This window comes from Eptesicus fuscus, chromosome 2 (genome assembly GCF_027574615.1).
Source record: "Eptesicus fuscus isolate TK198812 chromosome 2, DD_ASM_mEF_20220401, whole genome shotgun sequence".
Lineage (NCBI taxonomy): Eukaryota > Metazoa > Chordata > Mammalia > Chiroptera > Vespertilionidae > Eptesicus > Eptesicus fuscus.
In genome coordinates, this window is record NC_072474.1 from 91,839,032 (window position 1) to 91,861,774 (window position 22,743).

Sequence of the window (22,743 nt, forward strand, 5' to 3'; positions counted from 1 at the left end):
GGAAACAGCACGGCGGAGAACTCAAATCTCCGTAGTGTTTTAATTCAGGGGAAGCGAATCTTGGTTCTTATTTTATCCCCTTGAAAACAGAAATCTTGGCTTCTTCAACGGAGTCTCATATCTGGAGGGTAATTAAGCTAACGGAATCATAAACTAAAAGAGAAGAAAAAGTGGCTTCTGTACTTTTTACTTCAATGGCAACATGAACGAAGATTGAACTCCACACATTTATTAAGAAGGCCCACCTTCTGTCCCTTAATGCTAAGATACCTAATACATTGTTTGAAAGGAAGCTTGGGACTCCTGGGCTTCTAAATTCATGTGAAAATGGAATACCAGGCGCCTTGACTCCTGTCTACATAATTGTGTCAAAAAATAATACAAGGAGGTGTTTGAGAAAGAATGACATCAACAGGAAAAGGAGTCTGAAAGGTAAAGCCTTGTTCTTCGTCTGCACACCTCCTTCCCTCGCTCATGTCCCTACACTCGCTCTCCCACCTCTGCAAACACAGACTTTCCCAGCTGAGAGAAAAGCAGGATCTTGAATGTGGGTAAACTTAGAATGACTTTCAGTTCTGTTGTGGGCTTCCAAAGGCAAGTGACAGCGTCACAGACGTGTCAGGCTAGTGACAGGGTACATATGAAACCTTTACGAGAGAGCTAGCAGCTGGAAGTCTGTCTGAGCAGTGAATTCTGGGTGTTTGGAGCAGCTATGTCACACTACTACTGGGGACATTCTCCTGGAATATGTATCCTTTTCCTAGACCCAATTTTAAATGTTAAAGCTTAAAAATCTAGGGTGTGATGACATTAACTGACCTGCAAATGCCCATTTAATAGAGCTAAGTTGGACAAAGCATGTAAACAGTAATCCAGATATCAGGAAATGTGGACAGGAGTAAAAATTACCACATAAATATAATTTTCATCATGCAGAATTATGTTTGTAAATTAACCATGATTTTAGGTTTGTACACAGATGCATGTTGTCATAAAATATTTCAATGTTTTATTAGAACATAAAGCTCCCAGTTACTGAAGTAGCCCAGCACACTCAGGGAATTTCCAGCCTGTGCACAAAATCTCCTTTCCCTGCATCACCGTGATTCCTGGGCATGCTGAATTAGCTTACTGTAGCTCCCCACCCACCCCACTTTGCTCTTTTGAATACTCTAAACATGATACAAAGAATTCTCAAAAAAATTAAAAATAGAACTGCCATATGACCCAGCAATCCCAATTCTGGGTATTTATCCAAAAGAATTAAATCAGGATCCCAAAGAGATGTCTGCACTCCCAAGTTCATTGCAGCATTATGCACAATAGCCAAGATGTAGAAACAGCTTAAGTGTCCACGAGGACAGATGAATGAATAAAGAAAATGTGGCCTATGAATACAGTGGAATATTACTTAGCCTTTAAAAAGAAGAAAATTCTGCAGTATGTGACAACATGGATGAACCCCAAGGGCATTATGCTAAATGAATAAGCTAGTCACAGAAGAAAAATATTTGCATGATTCCATTTATGAGAAGTACCTAAGGGTTAAATACATAGAATCAAAGAGTGGAAGGATGGTGGCCAGGGGCTGGGGGGAGGGGGAAATGGGTAGTTGCTAATCATTGAGCCTAACATTTTGGTTAAGCAGGAAGAATAAATTCTAGAGATCTGGTGTACAGCATCTTACCTAATAATAGACAAACATGTAAATTGACCCTACCTCCACTATGCCCACAGCCAATCAGGAGTGAGTATGCAAATTAACCTGACAAAGATGGAGGGTTAATTTGCATATACAGGCGTGGAGCGGCTGGGAAGGGCAGGACGCCTGCTATGAGGGGGTGGGGGGTGGTGGAGGGAGCTACAGGAGCAGTGCTCTGGCCGGGAGCGAGGACTTGCAGGCTCCCGGGCAGCCCAGGAGCGAGAACTTGCAGGTACCTGGGCGGCCAGGAGTGAAGCCAGGGGAAGGAAGGCCTATTCTTGCACGAATATCGTGCAACAGGCCTCTAGTTGTATCTATAAATAGCAATACTACATTGTACACTTAAAAGTTTTTTCAGAGGGGAGATCTCATGCTAAGTGTTCTTATCACAATAAAGTGAAAATTTTTTAAAAAGGAAAAAAATGGCAAAGGATATGAAATAATTTATTGGAAGAAGAAATCTTAGTGGCCAGTACACATAATATGATCATCAACCATATTAGTAATCATGGAACAATCAATTTTTAAAGATGAGTTGTTTTTTAACCAAGATAGTGGCAATTTTTTTAAAATGAGAAAAAAATGAAGATGATGGTGTCTTTGGCTACATTTTAGCTTAAAGACTTCACAGATGTTATAAAAAAGGAAGCTATGTGTCAAGGACATTACAATTAAAATTTAAAAAAAAAATCCCTCCTCTCACCTGTATCACATATATTTACTCTCAATGGGCCCTAGATTTGAAGACAGAAACAGGAACAATCTGAAAAATGGTGCTTGGGGAAGGGATACTATTCATTTTTCTATTCTCAGCAACTAACCTTCTTTCTCATACAAGTAGATGCTAAAATTATGTTGAAAAAAGTATGTGTCTGACAAGTTCTCTGAGCCAACATTTGTTTTTAAGATTTTACATCATTACTCTTTATTATTCAGAAACCCAGAGAGCTGCTTTTCACACGAGCATAATTCTGTGTTAGAGTTTTCTAGAAGCACATACATGTTTAGGATAGACACACTTTGTGTGGAATGCCAGACAGGGAAGAAAGATATCCTTGATTTTTTATCCATACAAAGTTACTCTGGAATAAAATCCATAGACATCAATGCTGGACCTTTCAATTAAGACTTAGACCACAGCAATGACCACATACGGAATTGTATAGAGACATGAAAACTGTTCCATTAAATGTGTGGGCGGCAGATGTGGTACTGTGGTCAGAGCCTCTGAATCTGGCCACCAGGTCAGTAGTAACCAGCTGGGAAGTCATTTACTATCACGGATCCTCAGTTTACTCTTCCTGAAAATGGGCATGTTACCTACCTCTTAGGATTAAATGGACTGTATTTTCAATTGTCAAACTGTTAGAAATTTCAATTTGTCAAATAAATTTGGGTCTCACTATTATTTGTTAGGATATTTGTGGTTATTATCTGAGAAAAATTCACCAGCTTCTCAAAACACTGCATAAAACTGTGGAACTCCAGTTTTGTGTGCCTTTGACTGTGAAAATCTCCATCTCACATGTAATATGAAGCCATAAGGACTGTATTCGGGTGCCTTTGTTACAATTAAGAGAAGTAATTACTCCATTCTTTGTTTCTGAATCAACATGCTTTAGAAAAGGTGTCAAAAAACAAAAACAAAAACCCAACCCAGTCTCTCTTACTGCTCCCTTGGGACAAAGGAAGTGGATTTTTGTAAGCCAGCCACCCTTTCTAAAGAGAGTGTTCCCATTTCAAAGGAGCTATTTTCTAGTGATGTGTAAAGTAAGATAAGAGCCATTTAGGAGTAGTGTGAAAATTAACAGGCCACAAACCATTGAAAAATACAATGTTATTGCCAGGTAAGTCCTGCAGCCCACACATGACTGACTACAGTAGGACCAGGTCTCATCAAGCAGCAAGAAGCTCACTCTTCACCTCCACTTCAAAGAGCCAGCTACTGTAAGCAGAGACATGCCCGAGGGCAGGGACTATTAGCTATTTCCAGTTGCTCCTAGTAGGGCACAGTGATACCACTGAAAAGCGGAAGTGGGGAAACAGGATGGAAACTGCAACACACCAGACAGATTCCAACCCCCCCACACACCCCTGCCATCCCTACCCTGGCATGCACCAAACCAGCCAGGCCAGCCAGGCCAGCCCACGGCCTGCAGAGCTGACCTGGCAAAGCGCTGTGCTGCTGGCAAGACCTTGATCCCGGCTTGCTCTAGCCTCCTGCGCTTTTGGATTTCAGCAGCATCTTTTTCTTCAGACTCGGGAGCTGGTGCCACCTCAGCCCCCTCTGGAGGACGCTGCTCCTTAGGATGGCCAGTGGGTGATTCTAACCCACCATCTGAAGGCTTCCCATCCGGGTCCATTTGGCCAGCTGGGTCCTCTTCCCCAGGAGACCCCACTTCACTTCCCTCTTCCTCTATTGTTTCGGGGTAGCTAGTGAGTTGGACAATATGGTTTACCAAACTAACAGACTGGCCTGGGGAGCAGACCACATGTTGTCACCTAGTCATTCTCATACTACTTCCCGCTTTAAAAAAAAGTCATCGCATGCAATACAATCGTGGCAATGTGACAAAAATTACATGTAGTCATTAATTAACGCAATGCACTATAATCTCAATATTGATTAAGAGCTATTTCAAAATTGATCTTGAGTGGCAAAAACCCTTGCTGCTGGAATGGAAAAATTTATGCTTTGTTCAATAATTAAAACTTTTAATAAAATGCTGATTCAGTGGAAAATCATAGATAATAAAGGTAGACTATCAGAAATAACCATGCAATGATCAGGGTGGTTTTGCTGAAAGTATTGGAATGGACTGTAAGTTTCTTTTGTTGGACTATAAGGTTCTTGAAGGCAGGGACTCTAATTTACTATTGGGTCCCCAGTGCCTAAAAGGCAGTACCTTGTATATAGTAGATGCTCAATAAATACTTGCCGAATAAATGAAAGAATGAAAACATAATCAGAGGTTAGGAAAAACACTGTTTCTTTAAAGAGTTGAGCAGTTCAATTTATCTTCCATTGAATAGGAGTTTCTATGTGTGATTCTGAAGCATGTTCCATGCATCCCTTACTACTTGAGCTTTATCTCGATAAGCATGCATCTCAATAAAAAATTCTTTTTGCATAAGGACAAGTCTCTCTGCACCTAATCTAAAAGGAGCGGGAGTCAGGCGATCTCCACAGAAGGACATGGATGACAGATCTGTTCTCAAAGTTCTGTCTACAGGACCAGTTTTTAAAAATCTGCTGTCAAACAAGTATTTGTTGAACACCTACTATGTGCCAGGCACTGTTCTAGGTACCCTCATGAAGCTTATATTCTACTAGTGACCCGGTGCACAAAATTTGTGCACGGAGGGGGGGGGGTTTCCTTCAGCCCAGCCTGCACCCTCTCCAATTGGGGACCCCTTGGGGGATGTCCGACTGCCTGTTTAGGCCCGGTCCCGGGCCTAAACAGGCAGTCGGACATCCCTCTCGCAATCTGGAACCGCTGGCTCCTAACCGCTCACCTGCTTGCCTGCCTGATAGCCCCTAACTGCCCTCCCCTGCTGGCCTGATCTTGCCCCCAACTGCCACTACCTGCCTGATCACCCCTAACTGCCCTCCCCAGCCGGCCTGATCTCACCCCCAACTGCCCTCCCCTGCCGGCCTGATCTCACCCCCAACTGCCCTCCCCTGCTGGCCTGATCTTGCCCCCAACATCCCTCCCTTGCTGGCCTGGTTGCCCCCAACTACCCTCCCATGACGGCCTGGTTGCCCCCAACAGCCCTCCCCTGCCAGCCTGATCTCGTCCCCAACTGCCCTCCCCTGCAGGCCTGATCTCCCCGTAATTGCCCTCCCCTGCTGGCCAATTTGGTTCTAATTGGTCGGTTTCTATGCCAGTCAGCATCTCCGGGCCTATCTCTGGGCCTGATCAGAGAGGCAGGGCTGATCAGCAGCCCCTACAGAGGCCCGGAGGCCCGGAGAGAAACAGAGGCATGGCTGCTGGCGAAAGCCTGGAGAGAAAGAGAGAGGCAACAGCTGATCAACAGCTGCCACAGAGGCTGCAGATAAGACCCTGCCTCTCTCTGCGGGCCTCTCTCCGGGCCTGTTCTGCAGCCCCCTCGGCAGTCAGTGGTGGGTCTCTGCACCCGCACCAGCAGCAGCCACGGCAACCCAGCACTGACTGCAGGACTGACTTCCGGTGTTCAGTGGAGCCTTTGGTCGGTTGTTCTGGACCCTGGGTTGTTATATATTAGGATTATCACAGTCTCTCTCCAAATGGAGGTGTCCTGCTCACCTCCATTTGTAATTTCATCCACGTTCTGAAACAGTTATTTGAGCTTATTGGTGTCCAGGGGCTGCGGATCCCACACCACTCGTGTTCAAGCCGGGCCTTACCTGAAGGGCCTCTCCCCACCCAGCGGGGAGGTGGCGGTGCTCCAGCTCTTCCGATACTCCTCTCGCTCTGCTTTCTTCCTTCTCAGAGGAGCGGGGACATAGGCCGTCTGGTTGCTTTTGTTCGGGAGGTACTGGTTAAAAGGCACTGCTGATTTCGGCTCACCGTGAGAAGTCCGCCTGGCAGACATGTCATCCTTCTTCACATCCGGCAGCTTCCGATGCGGCAGGTCAGATTCGGAGTCACTTCCTCTCCCTGGGAAGAGAGGATGGGTGCTGAGGCATGTGCTGGGCTAGCAGTGACGTTCCCGACGGCAAGCATGTAGTATTAGGGATGTGGTTACATCTGCGGGTTCTGGGGATTCCTTCCTTCAATTATTCACTTAACAAATCTAAAGCATCAGTCTAAATGAGTCTACCATGGGAAAAGCTCTCAACTTTAATCAGGGGAAAAAAACCCTTCAAATTAAAAAAAAAAATCAAGGTAAAGAAACAGATGCATAGATACAGAGAACAGACTGACAGCTGTTGGAGGGGAGGGGGGTTGAGGAGATAGTGAAAAAGGTGAAGGGATTAAGCAAAAACAAACAAACAAAAAAACCCCAAAACTCATAGAAACAGACAACAGTATAGTGATTACTAGGGGAAAGGGGGGCGGGGGAAGGTAGGAGATGGTAAAGGGAGAATAAACAGTGATGGAAGGAGATGACTTTGGGTGGTAAACATACAATGCAATATACAGATGATGTATTACAGAAGTATATACTTGAAACCTACATAATTTTATTAACCAATGCCTTCCCAATAAATTCAATAAAAATTTAAAAAATAGAGGTAAGACTAACTGTATCTGAGAATTACAATTAGCAACCCATTTGCAATAGCACTCTATGTCTGCTCAGATTCTGCATCTCTCAAAAAAATCCCAAAACTAAATTAAGCAATGGAGTGTTTCCTGAGCACCTGTTGTCCCACGTCTTACACTGCACTAGATATTCTGACACATAAGAATTATAAAGTGCCGAAACCGGTTTGGCTCAGTGGATAGAGCATCAGCCTGGGGACTGAAGGGTCCGAGGTTCGATTCCGGTCAAGGACATGCATGTACCTTGGTGGTTGCGGGCACATCCCCAGTGGGACCCCACCTGTGCACGAATTCGTGCACCAGGCCTCTAGTCTATGGATAACCACATTTTAATGCTGGTTGAAAACTTAATCAATGAGAGCATTATGAGGCTATTCAATCCCAAATATAAGATTACCGGTTTACACTTGTGACAAGAGCCTTAAACTCAGAGGCGAGAGAGGAGGCAACCTCGCAGAGTGAGGAGTGGAGAGGGTGGCAAGTCAGTTTCTCTTCACAGTGAGCCCTGCCCTCAGTGGCTCTGAGGCTCTGCATCTGTTACTTCACCCCTATAAGCCTCAGTTTCCCAATGTGTAAAGTGAAGATAATAATATCACCTGTTTCATAGGGCTGTCGGGAGGATCACATACACGTAGAATTACTGGCAGAGTGCTTGGCCCACAGCAAGGGCTTAGTAAGTGCTGACTACTCTTTATGTCCTGACAGTTCTGGGTCTGTCAGTAATGGGCCGTGGGCTCCTAGGCTTGTCTCTAACACACTTGACTGTCTTTTTCTATAAAACAGGAATGAAATGATTTGCCCTGGAGATGAAATGATTTAATGGCTTTTAAAAGACTATAAAAGTTAAAAGCACTGACCATAAACAAGTGTTCATTGTTGCAGATAAAATATTCAGTGTATGAATGATTCATGCCACTTGCTCTCCGTCTTCCTTCAGAAGGCTTTGACTGTTTCATTACTTGTTGGCTTTTAATTTGTAACTTAGCTCCCTTCCCACCCTAAGTTTTTTATCGAGTACTGCATATCTGTCTCAGTGCCATAATAAAATGGTTCGAGTCCCGTGAATTGCTTTATAAACAAACACTTTGCCACGCTCTGAGATTTGTCTCCCCATTGACAAACGTGGAAACTGAGGCTCAGAGGAGCCAACAGAGCCCCCTCTCTCTGGCTGGTTAGTGATAGACAGGGACTCCAATTTCTGTTTTCAAGACACCAGCCCAAAGTTTCTTCTTTGGGACATACTTCTCTTGGGAAATGTCCTCTGCTTAAAGCACCTGACTGAGGGAGCACTGCATTTTTGTTGAAAAAATGAAAAAAAAAGACAATGATTTTTCGATCATAATGGATTAGAATTGTCTCAATTCTAAAATTCTATAATCTATGAATCTTATGTGTGTATAATATCTAGTTTATATATTACCTATAATATATCGAATAAATGTCTCAAAATAAGTTGTTTATGTGAATCATCAGATCATTGACATTAACAGATCACCCTTTTTATTTATTAAAAAAATTAAAACTCTTTTTTGCCCTAGCAGGTTTGGTTCAGTGGATAGAGTTTGGCCCATGGACTGAAGGGTCCCAGGTTCAATTCTGGTCAAGGGCACATACCTTGGTTGCAGGCTCAATCCCTGGTCCTGGTCGGGCTGCATACGGGAGGCAACCAATCGATGTGTCTCTCTCACATTGCTGATGTTTCTCTCTGTGTCTCCCTCTCCCTTCCACTCTCTAAGGAGGAATGCCAGTGAAGGTCAGGGAGGAATGGGCACCTAACTAGCAAGACAGAGTGACTGAATGGACTCTGGGGACCCACAGCATCCCTACCAGATACCTCTTGAGTCCAACCATAGACTCATGGCACCTCTTATGAGTGTTGCCCTTGACTATCCCTACTGAATGGGTCAGTGGGCCTCAACAGTAATAAAACAAAAGCTCGCCATATTGGCCCAATATGGAATTGGAGAATTTTATAGTTAGGTTTCCCCTAATGGATTATGAGTCCTCGGAAATAAATCTTCAAGACTTAAAAATTTTTTTCTAAATCTGAAAGCGTTTATTAGGACGAGCAATCTTCTTGATCAGCATCATTTAAAAAAAATACCATAAACTCCAAGGAAATATAACATCTACTTGGACAAAATTATACTCATCTTCTAAGGCACATAAAAATGGGTGCTTTGCTTTAAAAACCTCATTAGGTCTTGATTAGTTTACAAGAACATAAGCCCGAAGGTATCAGGCTGATTAATGAAATGTGTGTGTAAAATGCTCTTTCATGGATGGTGTTTTGTGAAGCTCAATCTCATGTTAGTCTTTAGATGGAAAAAAAAATTATAAAAGGACTCTAGCTTATCAATCTTAATTGTTGCTAACTAAATTGTGCCTCTGCACAACTACAATATGAGCAACCATCATCTCAAATCCCTTCAAGATGTAGTTCGTTATAAACTCTGATCCCCTGGAAGCTGGTGATAGAATAAAGGATCTGCATTACCAGTTATAAAGAACCAAGACGAGGGAAATAATAATTTGTTAACACAATCACAATAATACGGATAAAATAGTTTGGTTAAGATACGTTTTGTAAAAGTGCATCTACCTTCTATTTACATGAAAGCTCAGTTGGATCATGCATTTGGGACTGAAACTTCTAAACCTGGGGGTGGTACTTTAAGAGGCCATATGCAATTTTAGAAATGTTTTCAGGCACCTCACAGCGCACTGTGCGATTCTGTAGGAACCTCACACTATGTGGCCCCGAGGCTAATCCATTTGCTGGGAAGTTTAAGGACTAAACCAAAGTTCAGACATTATAGAATTTAAAAAATCTATTAGGCAAACAAAGAAGTGTGGGTAAATTAAGCTTAAGAGTATGTGATTTGGATTCACAGTTCATGAAGCCTACGTTACACTACTTACTGACAGTAATTTTTGTCACTCACCCATGTTAGGAGGTTTATTTAACCTCTGGAAGGTACATCTGCAAATATGGATAAGAAGGAGTACCTCAGCCCCGTAGTAGGACTAAGTGAGACACTTTGTGAGTATCTCAAAATCTGTGCTGAGGACTAAATGAGACACCAATCATAAGGTTATTGACTCAACGTGGACACATTAAATGCCCACCTATTTTAGTCACAGAATTTTATAGCTGAATCTTTTAACTATAAAAGACAATTTTCATCTTGGAGAGTAGGCTTAAGTCTCTAGAAATATTAGCATCAAGAGATATTTTAAAAATACAAACAAAAAATTCCCACCAGCTGTCTGCAAGTCTATACATGCGGAACTAAGCCACTGTCCCTTCCGAAAAGCACCAAGGTGCAAAACACGAAGGTAAACAGCGTCTGGAAAGTGTGCATTGAATTGATATCAGGTTGCATGACCATACATTTTTGTAAAGAAAAATGATCATTCCTTACAGGTGCTATAACATCCACAGGATTCAAATCAAACCCAGCCTCAGAAAAAGGCAGTCTGGGTTGTGCCCTATACTCTAAGGGCCACCTGCATCGCTCTCGTCAACGGTTGGGTATCATCCCCCTCAAACAGATTGCCCAAACCGTGCCAATTAAAGTTTCACAACCCCAGGCTTCGGAACTTTGTTCAGTGTGTGCCGTGTGCTTCCAGTTTGCTGGAAGTCGGTCCATTTTCACTTGCGCCGTGTGGTACTCACTCAAACATTTCCCTTCCTCATGCCCGGAGGAAATAAACCCTTGGCACACTTTCTGAGCTAACGGTCTGCACAGCGTCTCGATTCACGGAGACCCAGGGAGGGATGATGTCACCCATTTTCCAGCAGGAGACACGCTCACTGACGCAATGTTCAAACGAACTGCTGGCAAAGCCCACCAAGATTCTAAGGCAAAAAAACAACATTCGCAGACTTTCCCTCCACCAGGTTAGAGTTACAGGTTCCTCCTCCCCAGCGCCTGTCCCTCTGTGGGCCACCGGGCAGCCCTTGTTGGCGTTTCATTCTAAGATGTGCAGTTGGCGAAGGCTCCCACCTACCATCGCTGCTTCCCCTGAGGACGACATCTGGCGAGGGTGTCTGCCGGGAGCGGGAGCCGAAGGAGTCCAGGCTGTCGAAGGAATCATCGCGGCCGTGTCGAGGGGGAGACAGGGAGTCGCTGCGCTCGGAATCCCAGCAGTCGATGTAACCACTGTCTCGGATACTCCGCTTAGGACTCTCGATGTCATCAGTCTCCTGCCCCAAAAATAAAACATAAAAAAAGACAAGACATTACAGCAACAGACGTCGAGCCTTCCATCGAAGGAAAACCAGTCTCCAGCGGCCTCCAAAAGTTCCTGCATCCAGCATCCGTAAGAACAGGTTGTGACACCCGGTTATCGAATGGATGATCCTCTACAAGCCAACATTTCATTCTTCCACCCTTCCCGGCTGCAACTTCCCCAACCAGAAAATCACACACCTGAAGAAAGAAAAACCCCCAGGAACTCCTACTCCACAATGTTTAAAAAAAAAAAAAATCAAAGGAAAGGGAAATAAAACATCATCACGTGTGAATTCACAAGAATACAATGACAGACGAAAACAGAAAAAGGAAAGAAAACTAAAACCTGAACCTTGACCCGCCTTTCGGAATCCATAACCGCATGTCTGTTCTGGGCCAGACCCCCGAGGTTAGTGGTACGATTGCTCCTGTTTATGCGATCTGGCAAATGCACGCAGCATTTGTTGTTGCAACAGGATCAGATCCGTAAAATCCTGGAGCAGCGGGCTTCCCTCTCCTGCTACCTTGAAGGGAAATTCCTGCTCTGAAAGGGAGCTGTCTTTCTGAGGCAGAAAGTTAAAAAAAAAAAAAAAAAGGCAATGAAAATATGCAAAATGCTTTTCCTGATGCCTCAGAAGAATCCAGGCATGCTCTCGCTCTCGGCCAGCTCCTGGCGCTGGGGGAGCTGAGAGCACTTGTGGCTGACCCACATGTTCAGAGCAGGGAGAACAATGGCTGTCTTTGACAGCCTGTGATTATAAATTCTTTTCAGCGCAAGCAGCACATACTAAAACACTGAAACTCCAGCAGGAGAAAGGTCAGTCAAAGCCATCCTCACCCGCCTACTATAATAAAAGCCTTGTTCCCGCCTGTGTCTTAGCATTAATTACAATAGTCCAGGCTGACGAAAACAAAAATAACTCTGGTCACTCAAAGATAAACCCCAATTTAATTCCCTCCCCGATGGCCGCTTAAAATCAGGGCTGTGGACGACATTGTTCTCATCTGCAGAGACTGGAATGTCACACTGTGAATTTCCTGGGATGCTCAGGAAAGCCCCCTCCACATTCCTAAAGGAAAGAAAAAAAAATATTCTCCGTATCTGAGATTTTGGAAACTGCCTATACTGGCTCATATGCCCACTGGAGTCAATGCCTTTGAAGGAAGTGCCTTTGCCGGCTGCTTCTGTCAATTATATCCAGACCCTCTGACACAATCCCCAGTGGGAGGCACTCAGAGGGGGTGGAGTGGCTGTAATTCACAGGGCACACACAGATTCTGCGCAGGAGAAGGCAACGGGAGAGAGGAGAAGGGCAGGGCTGAGAGGAGCTCCCTGCAGCCTCCACACTGAGGATCTGACCAGTGCCTCTGAAGAATAGGCTGTCTAAGCCCACAAACGCTCCAGGGGAAGGCAGACATTCCAGCTATGGAACTGAAGGTAGTTCGCTTGTAGGTCAAAAGTTAACCAGGACCTGAACAAAAGCCAGGTCCGGCAAAGGAAGAACTCATGACCAACTTTTTCAGTATAGATCTAACTTGGATATGGTTTTGTATTTAATTTCTTAAGAAAGGCAAATAGTTATCTTGTTTTATTTATCCACTGAGAAGAAGACAAATGCTTAAGGATAAAGATTTTTATTGAATATTTACTATAGGTTTGGGACTATGCTTGATGGTTTTTATATGTTATATTATTTAATCCTCCCATCCTCCCACCCCAGTGATGTGGTTAGTTAGCATTGTCCCCATTTTACAGAAGAGAAAAATAAGAATCAGAGAGAATAAGTTACTAGACACTGCCTCTTTACTCTGTGGATGATGCTACCCCGGACAAAGTCCCTTTGTTAAGTACTGTTTATGCCCAGGTCCCCAACTATAAATATTGCAAAAGAGAGGCATTTTGGGGCAGTTTAGAGTAGGTTATCAGCATGTCTTAGAAGCCTGACTGACTGGGTTTAAGTCCTGGCTCCACCCCTTGTCAGATGTATGACCTTAGCCAAGTTATTCTACCGTGCCTACTCTCAGTTTTCTCATCTGTAAAATGGAACTAACCTATCTCACAGGATAGCTGGGATGGTTAAATGTTACTATATGCAGAGCATTCAGAAAAATGCCTGACCTATGCTAAGTGCTCAAAAGTGTTAGCTATGGTTATAATTACTAATATGTATTCATCTGTACATGTAAGTAGTAATATATAAATCACATAAAACTTATAAATGTAGTTATATACACACTGAAACTCTCCTATCTCCTTCTTCATTTATATCCCGTATTTAGATGCTTTGGTCCAATCTCCCAATAGGGAGGGCAGACACTTAGGGAGCTGAGCCACTCGTTACATCTAGAAATGACAAACTTTTATAAACTTCTTGGGGCAGCATCACAAAACTGGATTTTCAAGAAAACAGTACCAAAAAGTCTCTCCAAAAGGCCCAAATGTTTCCCCCATCCCTACTCTACAAAACACAGGAGAAGAGAAGCGAAGAAAAAGTCAGCATGGTTCTTGGAACCTCAGCTGCTTTCTCACAGCTAGTTGTGGGAAAGAAAAACAGGAAGGCTGTCCTGTTCATGACTGTGTAGAGAGCCAAGGATAAAACCTTGGATCAAGTGAGAGCTGGAAGCTGGATGGCATGGCCAGTTTGAAAAGTGAAAACCATCCTTGGCCACGCTGGTCCCGTGGAACATTGAGGTGAAGCAAGAAGCTGGTTCTTCAGCCAGACATATAGTGGTAGATATCAGCTAGATCAGTGGTCGGCAAACTCATTAGTCAACAGAGCCAAATATCAACAGTACAACGACTGAAATTTCTTTTGAGAGCCGAATTTTTTAAACTTAAACTTCTTATAACGCCACTTCTTCAAAATAGACTCGCCCAGGCTGTGGTATTTTGTGGAAGAGCCACACTCAAGGGGCCAAAGAGCCACATGTGGCTCACGAGCTGCAGTTTGCCGACCATTGAGCTAGATGGACAACTGTATTGGATTCCATCGTCACCTAGAGTTAAGCTTTGGGGAGGGAGTAGAAGATATAAACCAAACGCAAAGGCTAGCATAGTTTAAATTCACCTTTCTTGGGGTATAGTTATGCCCTCTATGTCTTTCACGTAGGAGCCCAGCAGCATCCTGTCTTCTACAGAGAGCACTCCAGGGAAGGGAGATAAGACTCCAATCTGTCCATTGTGCTAATTGCTAGTAGTTCCAGTAAAAGTGTGTTAATGAATGGGGTGAGAACAACCAGTTTCCATGACATTTTTGAATTATTTCACTCATCTGTCCTGTTCTTATTCCTTTTTGTCAGAGATAATGAGAACCAGCGAGTGTTTGGTAGATGACTGACTTATGGTATCTGAGAAACTCCAGATGCCTCTGTTTTACCACCCAACATTTTCTGTTTCCTTTGTGATTTATAAGGTGGCTAAATCCTATTCTGGAGGTTTTCAGGTTCTAATTTTTCAGCCTGATGACCCATCTCTACCCATCACACTCTGGTTGGGTAGGCTATTCATTCCACGGATATTTGCTGAGTATCTTCTGTGTCCAGACACTCTCCTAGTGCTGGGGACACAACATTCTGAAAACCTGATAAATACCCCATCTTCATGGGCCTTATGTTCTAGTTTGAAAGATAAAATATAAACAAACAAACAAAAAAGAATACAAAGTTGGGGGTTGTCATTGAAAAATAAGGCAAGTTAAGGTAAGAGAAGTTGATGGTGGTGGTTTGTTGAGCGGAGGTCTGGGCTTCTCTATTGTGACCCCCATTATCCCCTTGTTCTGGTTAATATCCCTTGAAAAAGTAGTGGCTTAGGCCAGTCATGGTGTCCCTTGCCCCTGGTCACATGGTTAGTTCAGAAAAAAAGACCCACATTGGGTCAGAGTACACCCTTGGGAATTTTATAGCTGGGACTAGGGGGAAGAATTCCCTGCCTTTCTGGACAAGGAGCTAGAAGAACAGCTTGAATCAGCAGGTGAGGAGCCATGGGTTGAAAATGATGGAGCAAAAAGATGGAAGGAGCCTGGGTCCCTGAAGATCATTAGCCCATACCAGCCCTGGACTGCTCATATCCAGACCTCATTTATGTCTGGAAATAAAATTCTATTCTACTAAAGCTACCGTTAGACTTTACTGCATTTCCCAGTCGAAACCAATCCTAATTGAGAAAATGAAATAATATACATTCCAGATAAACTAATATTTCCAGGTATTGGGTAGACCTGTGGAGTTCAGGTCAGTTACTCTCTATGTAGAAATCTGGGACTACCACAGCTGGCCATTTTAGTTATGTCATGTTTTGTCCAGTAATACTAACTACTCTCCCATATCCTGTGACATTATCTATATTCATTAAAAAAGGCAACAACTGTTCACAATAACAGGCCATTTCAAGGCAATGAAATAACCAATTATCTCAATAGAAAGCCAAGCTAAGCTGAAGAAACCAATAACTGCTCAGATTGTAGAGGAGCTGGACTAGGGGTAAGAAATGGCAATAACAAGAAGAAGCCAGATTCCAGAGAATCTTCTAAGATCAATGGCAACTGAGGCAGAGTTTTTAAATATGTGGTTTAAAAGAGATGACTCATATCATTATTCCATTCCAAATTTAATCTATCTATATAAAAGCCTAAGCGACCATCACAACTGAACGGACGACCAAACAGGCTGTGTGAGGTGACCAGGCCAGCAAGGGCGTTAGTGAGGGGTAACCAAACAACTGAGCAGCAGGCTGCATGGGGTGACCAGGCTGACAGGGGGGTTAGTGAGGGATGACCAAATGACTGAGCAGCAGGCTGCATGGGGAGACCAGGCTGGCAGGGGGGGCAGTTTAGGGCAATCAGGCTGGCAGGCAGAGGCAGTTAGGGGTCATCATACTGGCAGGGGGGCAGTTAGGGGTTACCAGGCCGGCGGGGGGGTGGGAGGGCAGTGAGGGGTGATCAGGCCGGCAGTGGGGACAGTTAGGGGCAATCAGGCAGGCAGGCAGGTGAGCAGTTAGGAGCCAGTGGTCCAGGATTGTAAGAGGGATGTCCAACTGCCGGACATACCCTGAGGGGTCCTGGATTGGAGAGGGTGCAGGCTAGGCTGAGGGGACCGTTCCCCCCCCCCCCGTGCATGAATTTCGTGCACCAGGCCTCTAGTATATATATAAAGAATTTAGATTTCACAACTCCTGACTGGGTCTGTACTGGATTTGCACTTTCTCTAACTAGAGAGTTAGATAAAAAAAATTAAAGGACAAATAAGAGCTAAGAAACAATGTATTGTGCTTAATGAAGTGGGTGTGTTTGTCTTATTTTTTAAAATTAATTTAGCTTTAAAACGTTGTTTATATGTATTACAACCAATATAAAGTATTGTCCATTTATAAATATGTGAGCCAAACTGGCTCCAGGTAAATGAAAAGAACTGTGAGGGCTATTAGCTTTAATTCAAGGAAAGAAGACTACATTATTAGAAAGTTCAGGCAATTTCTTGCTTTCAGTACTAAAAGAAAAATTTTAAAGCACAGACTGTCCCTTAGTGAGGTCTCATTAGTGCAGTTAGTTTGCATGTTGGAGAAAAAGAAGAGCAAAGCCTCAGTTGGCTTGTGCCACAATGTGGGCCTCATCCAGAACCCGTGAATGCTCCTGATGACAAATGAGCCTCACCTATTCACTGAGGCTGGCTGGGTGGGGCTTCTCCCGGGTAATACTATATCCTAGCACTTTGAGTGAGTTCATCTATACTGCTGAACCTTAAAAAGGAACCCACAGGCAGGCACACATAAAACGTCCCACAGTCTCCTTGACAAATTCTTACCGTAGGTGCTTCCCATAATCAAATAAAGCTTTAAATGTTGTCAAAAATGTTTTCCAAATGTCCAGCTCATTCAACTACAATGGCCATGAAAGGCACATCTTAGAAGAGAATGTGTCTTATTATCCAGAGCCTGTCCAGGGTGAATGCCCAGGCTAGAACTTGGCTGATGTTAACCTCACCCACACCAAGGGCCTGACGGGTAAGCAAAATGACCTTTAGGACAAAAGTGAAGAACAAGTCTTCATTTTTGTATAATGCTGTATTTGTTTAATTCAGGCATTATTCCCCCAAGAAAACAAGCACTGAGCTCTTTGGCACACAAAGCCATATATTGACAGATTGAATCTGCTCTTTTGAAATTAAAGTTGGATGAGCTCAGATCTCCCATTCTCCAACTGGTATAAGAAGTTCAGGTGAGCGTGGAATGCACGAGGGAAAGATGTCGTTGGTTAGGACATCATCGGTATGATAAGTGGCCGTTTCCGTGAGTGCATGACATTGTTGGCCTGTTCCAGAACTGTAAGGATCTTAAAAACAGGCAAATGGGTTGCTTTCCCACCTCGTCTGAACCTCATGGGATAAAGAAGAAAAGCCGTTACCTTTCGCATCTGAGCCAGCAAGCCTTCGAACTCCTTCAAGTTCAGCGTCGTCCCACTGTAGGATGCACAGCTATTTGCTGCCTTTCCCAGCCAGTAAATGGTAACTAACACCTGCGAAGCAAAACCACGCACAAGAGTGGGAGAGTTTTCTCTCAAGAATTACTTTTAAACCAAGGAGTCAATAAAGCTCCACTAACAGGAAATCCACTGATTTATGAAAACTCCATCCATGAGGTAACCATTAAATGTAAATCATTTCAATAAGAACCTAATACTGTATCGGTCAACACAAACATGATTCAGTAGTTAAAATGAGACTCCAGTTTTAGGAAGAGTTCATCTATAAGACAGCAAGAAGGAAAAAAAAAATCCTCTAAAATTATTTTTGTATGAAATATTTAAATATTCAAAATTAGGAAGCAAAATTTTTCAGAAACTCTTGGCGTTTTTACCTAGACAAGTAATGACTAGGTTGTCAGTTCCTTGTGAGAGAGGTGCTTTCAAAGGCCTACACCTTCTAATTGTGGGCACAGAGGTTCTGATACGATCAATGGCAAAAATCCCAAAGAAGTGATGAAGGTTAATTAGTGGTTTCCAGCACAAGATCAATACAACATGTCTAACTAAAGTCAGAAGAAAACAATGTAAGAATACTATGTGCAGATATCTAGTCTTGGGTTACAGGTGGACTCCCATTAATCTGAAAAGAGAAATATTTAGCCTGGACAAGGTTATTGCCAATTAAACTATCTTAATGGCCATAGAGAGTCAACATGTTTAAGAATGTTTAAGAATGTCTGTGAGTATTCAATGGTCTGAAGCTACAGCCCTAAGTTAACTTTGTTCTGTTTTTCCAAAGAAACTGTCCATAAAAGTAAATGCTCTTTACACCAACGGTCCCATAAAATCCAGCAGGGGTTGGCTGAACATGAATCCTTAACACTGAATTATTGGGATCTGAAGCTTATGGAAAAGCTAAGACTATTATTTCATTTTCCCATTCGAATTTATTGCTTCATCCAGGCTGGGAAGTACTTATTGTCCCTCTCTACTTGCTAGGCCAGAAAATGCTTTGGATAATGTTATGGGTACATGGGTCCAGATGTCAACAAGCCACAAATACAGTAATGTGCCATCAATACAAAGCTATGATTTGGTTTTCTACCTCTGTGGAAAAATTTTACTTCAGGAATCCTTCAAAACTTCCAGAAAGTCTTCTTTTTCTTCTTCTTCTTTTTTAAATTACAAATGAATTTCCAGAGAACAGACAATTCCAAATGTCAGGACATTAACTAGGAGCATAAGCTAATGTGTGCTACGAGTATGAGGCTATCCTGAAAGGTGTAATAGGAGAATAGAAAGCAGAACTGTCTTGTGTTTGAGATGATAGGTTCTCTGATTTGTTTAAAATTGTGTGATGGAAAGTGGCATATAGCCCTAGTTTTATAGAAGAACAAAAAGAAGATAAGACTGTCAATCAAATATCATAGCACCCTAGAAACTAAAAAAAGAGGGGGTCATAGCTTAGTTTTCTAATTTATATGCAGAAGGTCATTTCTTACATTCCTCAATTTAACCTTAAAATAAGGGGAGGGGCTGGAGGGGTTAAGCAAAAAGAGGGAAAAAAAGAGAAAGAACTCATGGACATGACAACAGTGTGGTGATTGCAGGGGTTAGGAAAGTAGGTGGAGGTGGATGAGCGTATAAGGAAAATAAAGGGTGGTGGGAAGAAATAAAATAAAATAAAGAAAAATAAAACAAAAAATAAAAGAGCAGTAATATGCTTGCCTTTTGAAAATAAGATCTAACTCCAAAAACTTGATTTTGGGAAATACTAATAAAACTTCAAAAGATCAGTAGGAGAAAAAAAGTACAGGCCCATGTCGGTCAACACTATTCACATTGTGCTGATCTCTCCCTGAAACAATTTGCCCAACCGCTTAATTTAATAATCCCAAACATGCCAACCAGCAGCAAGGAACTAACGTCACTGCTCAGACATCGTCTTGTGTTTAAGACACTGAATCACAACCAGAGCACAGGCTTTCATTTGTTCATTCCTGGATTGAGCACTTCTTTAATTAAAAAGACTCCCCCCCAAACTACCATTTTTATTTCTATTACAGTCATTAATTGTTCTATCAGAGACACATGTACTCGTTTTCTAGTACTCTTTCTGGAACAGCATAGGAGAGACACTGGATGTATGAACTAAATTTTACACTTGAATCATCAAAGTTCAGAAAGAGTAAGGTGGGAAAGTGAAGTTAAAACACTTACATTTTTCAGCTTCCTACTATAATCAAGGCTCCTAATTAAGGAAAAGGAAAAGAAAATATGATCAGAACAGTATTTTCTTCACTGTGATTTTTCCTTACACACATACTTCTAAGATGTACCGTACTTGAATTAACTAATAAAATAAAACCAGGAAAATACAGTATTTTTAAGGCTTATAATTATTATTTCAGGTACTAAGTAGAATTATTTAGAAAATGCAAGGTGGCCTTGAAGTTTCATAGTGGACCATGAAAACATTAAGACTATTTAACATTTGGAAAATAGAGAATTCCACTTAAACTCAAGACTGTTTATATTTGTACTAGAAGCCCGATGCACGTAATTCATGCAAGAGTAGGCCTTCCTTCCCCCAGCTGCCAGCACCGGCTTCCCTCTGGCACCCAGGACCCAGGCTTCCCTCGCAGCCCCGGCTTCGTCGGAAGGACAGAAGGACGTCCAGAAGGACGTCCAGTCTAATTAGCATATTACACTTTTATTATTATAGATTCTCCAAGTTTAACTGTTAAAGTAAAATTTTGCCTTGATTATAAACCACTGTCAAATGGATATCTGACTGCACTTTCAAATTTTTTTCATACAAGTACTTTTAACAAAGGTCTAAAACCTTAATTAATAGACCTGAAAAGATATGTACAAGAGGCAATAATATCCAAATATTTGTCCTTTTCTCTTATGGAAATAAATTAGTGTTGGGAATTAGCCACCAGCAAGAAAGTATGTATGTTATGTTTAACTATACACACGTGCATTCTTAAATATACATAAATATTTATTTTCAAACTATAAACAAATAAGCTAGCTGGTGGAACTTTCTAAACATTCATACAGTGAAATATAAAAATCTCTCTAAAATTATTCCAAAGTTTCTTTAACATGTCAACAAATAAATGCCAGGAAAAACAAATATTGTTTTTCCCCACAAGTGGGGGGACAGGAGGGAGAATGTAATACCATTGTATAAGCCAGTCAAGAACTCCTTTAAGTTTTTACACTCCAACCACTTCATTGCTGCATATTCTGATCCAAAGTACATGTCAATGATTAGGTGCACAATTTTAAGTCCATTGAAGTTTGAGGAACTAGAAACGAAGTAGTACATACTAAGATAAACCCATCAATAGGGACCTGGATTAAAAGAAGCATTGGTCCAATTTGGATCGATTAAGAGAATGCTTTCCTGTTCCCTCCTTTTAACAGAAAAAATGTTATGTCAGATATTTGCTAGGATTTTTAAAAAGTTTAACAAAAGAAACAAATGAAAACAAAACAAAATCTATAAAGGATTTGAAATTTGTATGAAAAACAAGTTAAGAACAGGGAACACACAACTTTTTCTGCATAGACAATGAAAGTTCATTAATTAAAACTGTGACCCAGTTCTAAAAAAACCATGCTTGGCACATAGTAGGAGCTCACAGAATGTCTGTTGAACGACTTCCACACGGCAAACAGTAATGTGAAAATGCTTCCAAATTCTGCAGGTAAATACTCAGGAGCAATGGAAAGCCTTTCCTCATTTCCATCCAGTCGCTCCGATTCCCTGGAATGATTCTTGCTGCCTGCCCTTTGGACTGTGCTTTCACTCCCCATCTAGGTTGTCTGGCATCCATTATAGGTAGATTACACATTCAGTAATCATTTGCAGGTTTTTCCTTTTTAGTCTACTCAAGTTACTTCTCAAAAAAAAAAAAAAAAAAAAACCTAAAAAAATTACCTACCATGAAAACTCAAGAGTGTTTTTTAAAAAACAATTTCAGAAAAGCCTCAAAATTTCCTCTGCGGGATCTACCCCTATAACTTATCGCTTATGGCATTAATTGGTGTCAGTGGGGTGGTTCTCCATCGCTGCGAATGTTCAGCTCAACTCTCAGAGGAAAAAGTAGAGAAATACAGCCGTTCTACTGGAATCTCCGAGAGCTATAAAGCCTGTGTCTGGTGCAAATGTCTCACGCACAGTGCCAAATTAACCAGCGCCATTTATGCAAAAGTCATAAGCAGAAAGCCCCGCTCCTCACTAAAACTAGAAATGGTTTTCTAAGTACTGTCAATGAATGTATGGCATAATCTTCATATTAAATTATGTCTGCTCTAAATATTCATTCAGTGAAATAAAACATTTTCTCTGTAAGTATTCCAAGTTCAGGATCCTACCGGGCTTGCGGACTGCCCCTCCCACCACACTCAGCCTTGCTCAGTACCCTTTTACCACACTGGCTCCTTTTCTTTTTTGTTAATCTTCACTTGAGGATATTTTTTCCATTGATGTTTAGAGAGAGTGGAAGGGACGGGGAGAGACAGAGAGAGAGAAACATCGATGTGAGAGAGGCACATTGGTTGGTTGCCTCCCACATGCGCCCTGTCCAGGGCCAGGGATCCCCCAGATCAAGCTTGCAACCGAGGAATGTGCCCTTGACCAGAATCAAACTCGCGGGCTGCCACTCTGTCCACTGAGCCAAAATGACTAGGGCTGGCTACTTCTCTTTTTAAGCATCAAGTTGATTTCCTCTTCCCCAGCCTTTCCTCTACACTCCATGCCTGACAGATCTTTGCATGGCTGGTTCTTGCTTCCCATTCATGTCTCAGCCCACAGCTGAAATGCACTCTTCTGAGAGGCTATTCTTGACCACATCTGGACTTATTACTATCTTTCTTCTTCTTCTTCCCTCCCCTCCCCGTAGTTTTATGGCACTACAATTGACATATAACACTGTATATGTTCAAGGTTTACAACATAGTGATTTGATATATCCATTTGTGTAATAGTCACTATCCTTTACATTATCTATTTTTTTTCTCCTCAGCACTTCCTGCTTCCTGTAATTATCTTTTTTATTTACTTAGCTATTTCTCCTGTG

The 22,743-nt window shown here is 42.3% G+C and overlaps 1 protein-coding gene across 2 annotated transcripts in view; it reads right to left on the minus strand.

The window, feature by feature from the left end:
* The window catches only part of LIMCH1 (LIM and calponin homology domains 1), a 323,090-nt gene that overhangs the window by 68,794 nt on the left and 231,553 nt on the right, over positions 1-22,743 (minus strand). The window contains exons 5-9 of one of the 2 annotated variants that reach the window (XM_054729386.1): positions 19,868-19,898; positions 17,588-17,698; positions 10,966-11,161; positions 6,090-6,342; positions 3,869-4,135 (exon numbers count right to left, since the gene is read on the minus strand). In XM_054729386.1, the coding sequence (XP_054585361.1) occupies positions 3,869-4,135; positions 6,090-6,342; positions 10,966-11,161; positions 17,588-17,698; positions 19,868-19,898 (858 nt within the window). The remainder of the gene's footprint in view (positions 1-3,868; positions 4,136-6,089; positions 6,343-10,965; positions 11,162-17,587; positions 17,699-19,867; positions 19,899-22,743) is intronic. The other variant, XM_008140255.3, reaches the window with a different exon arrangement.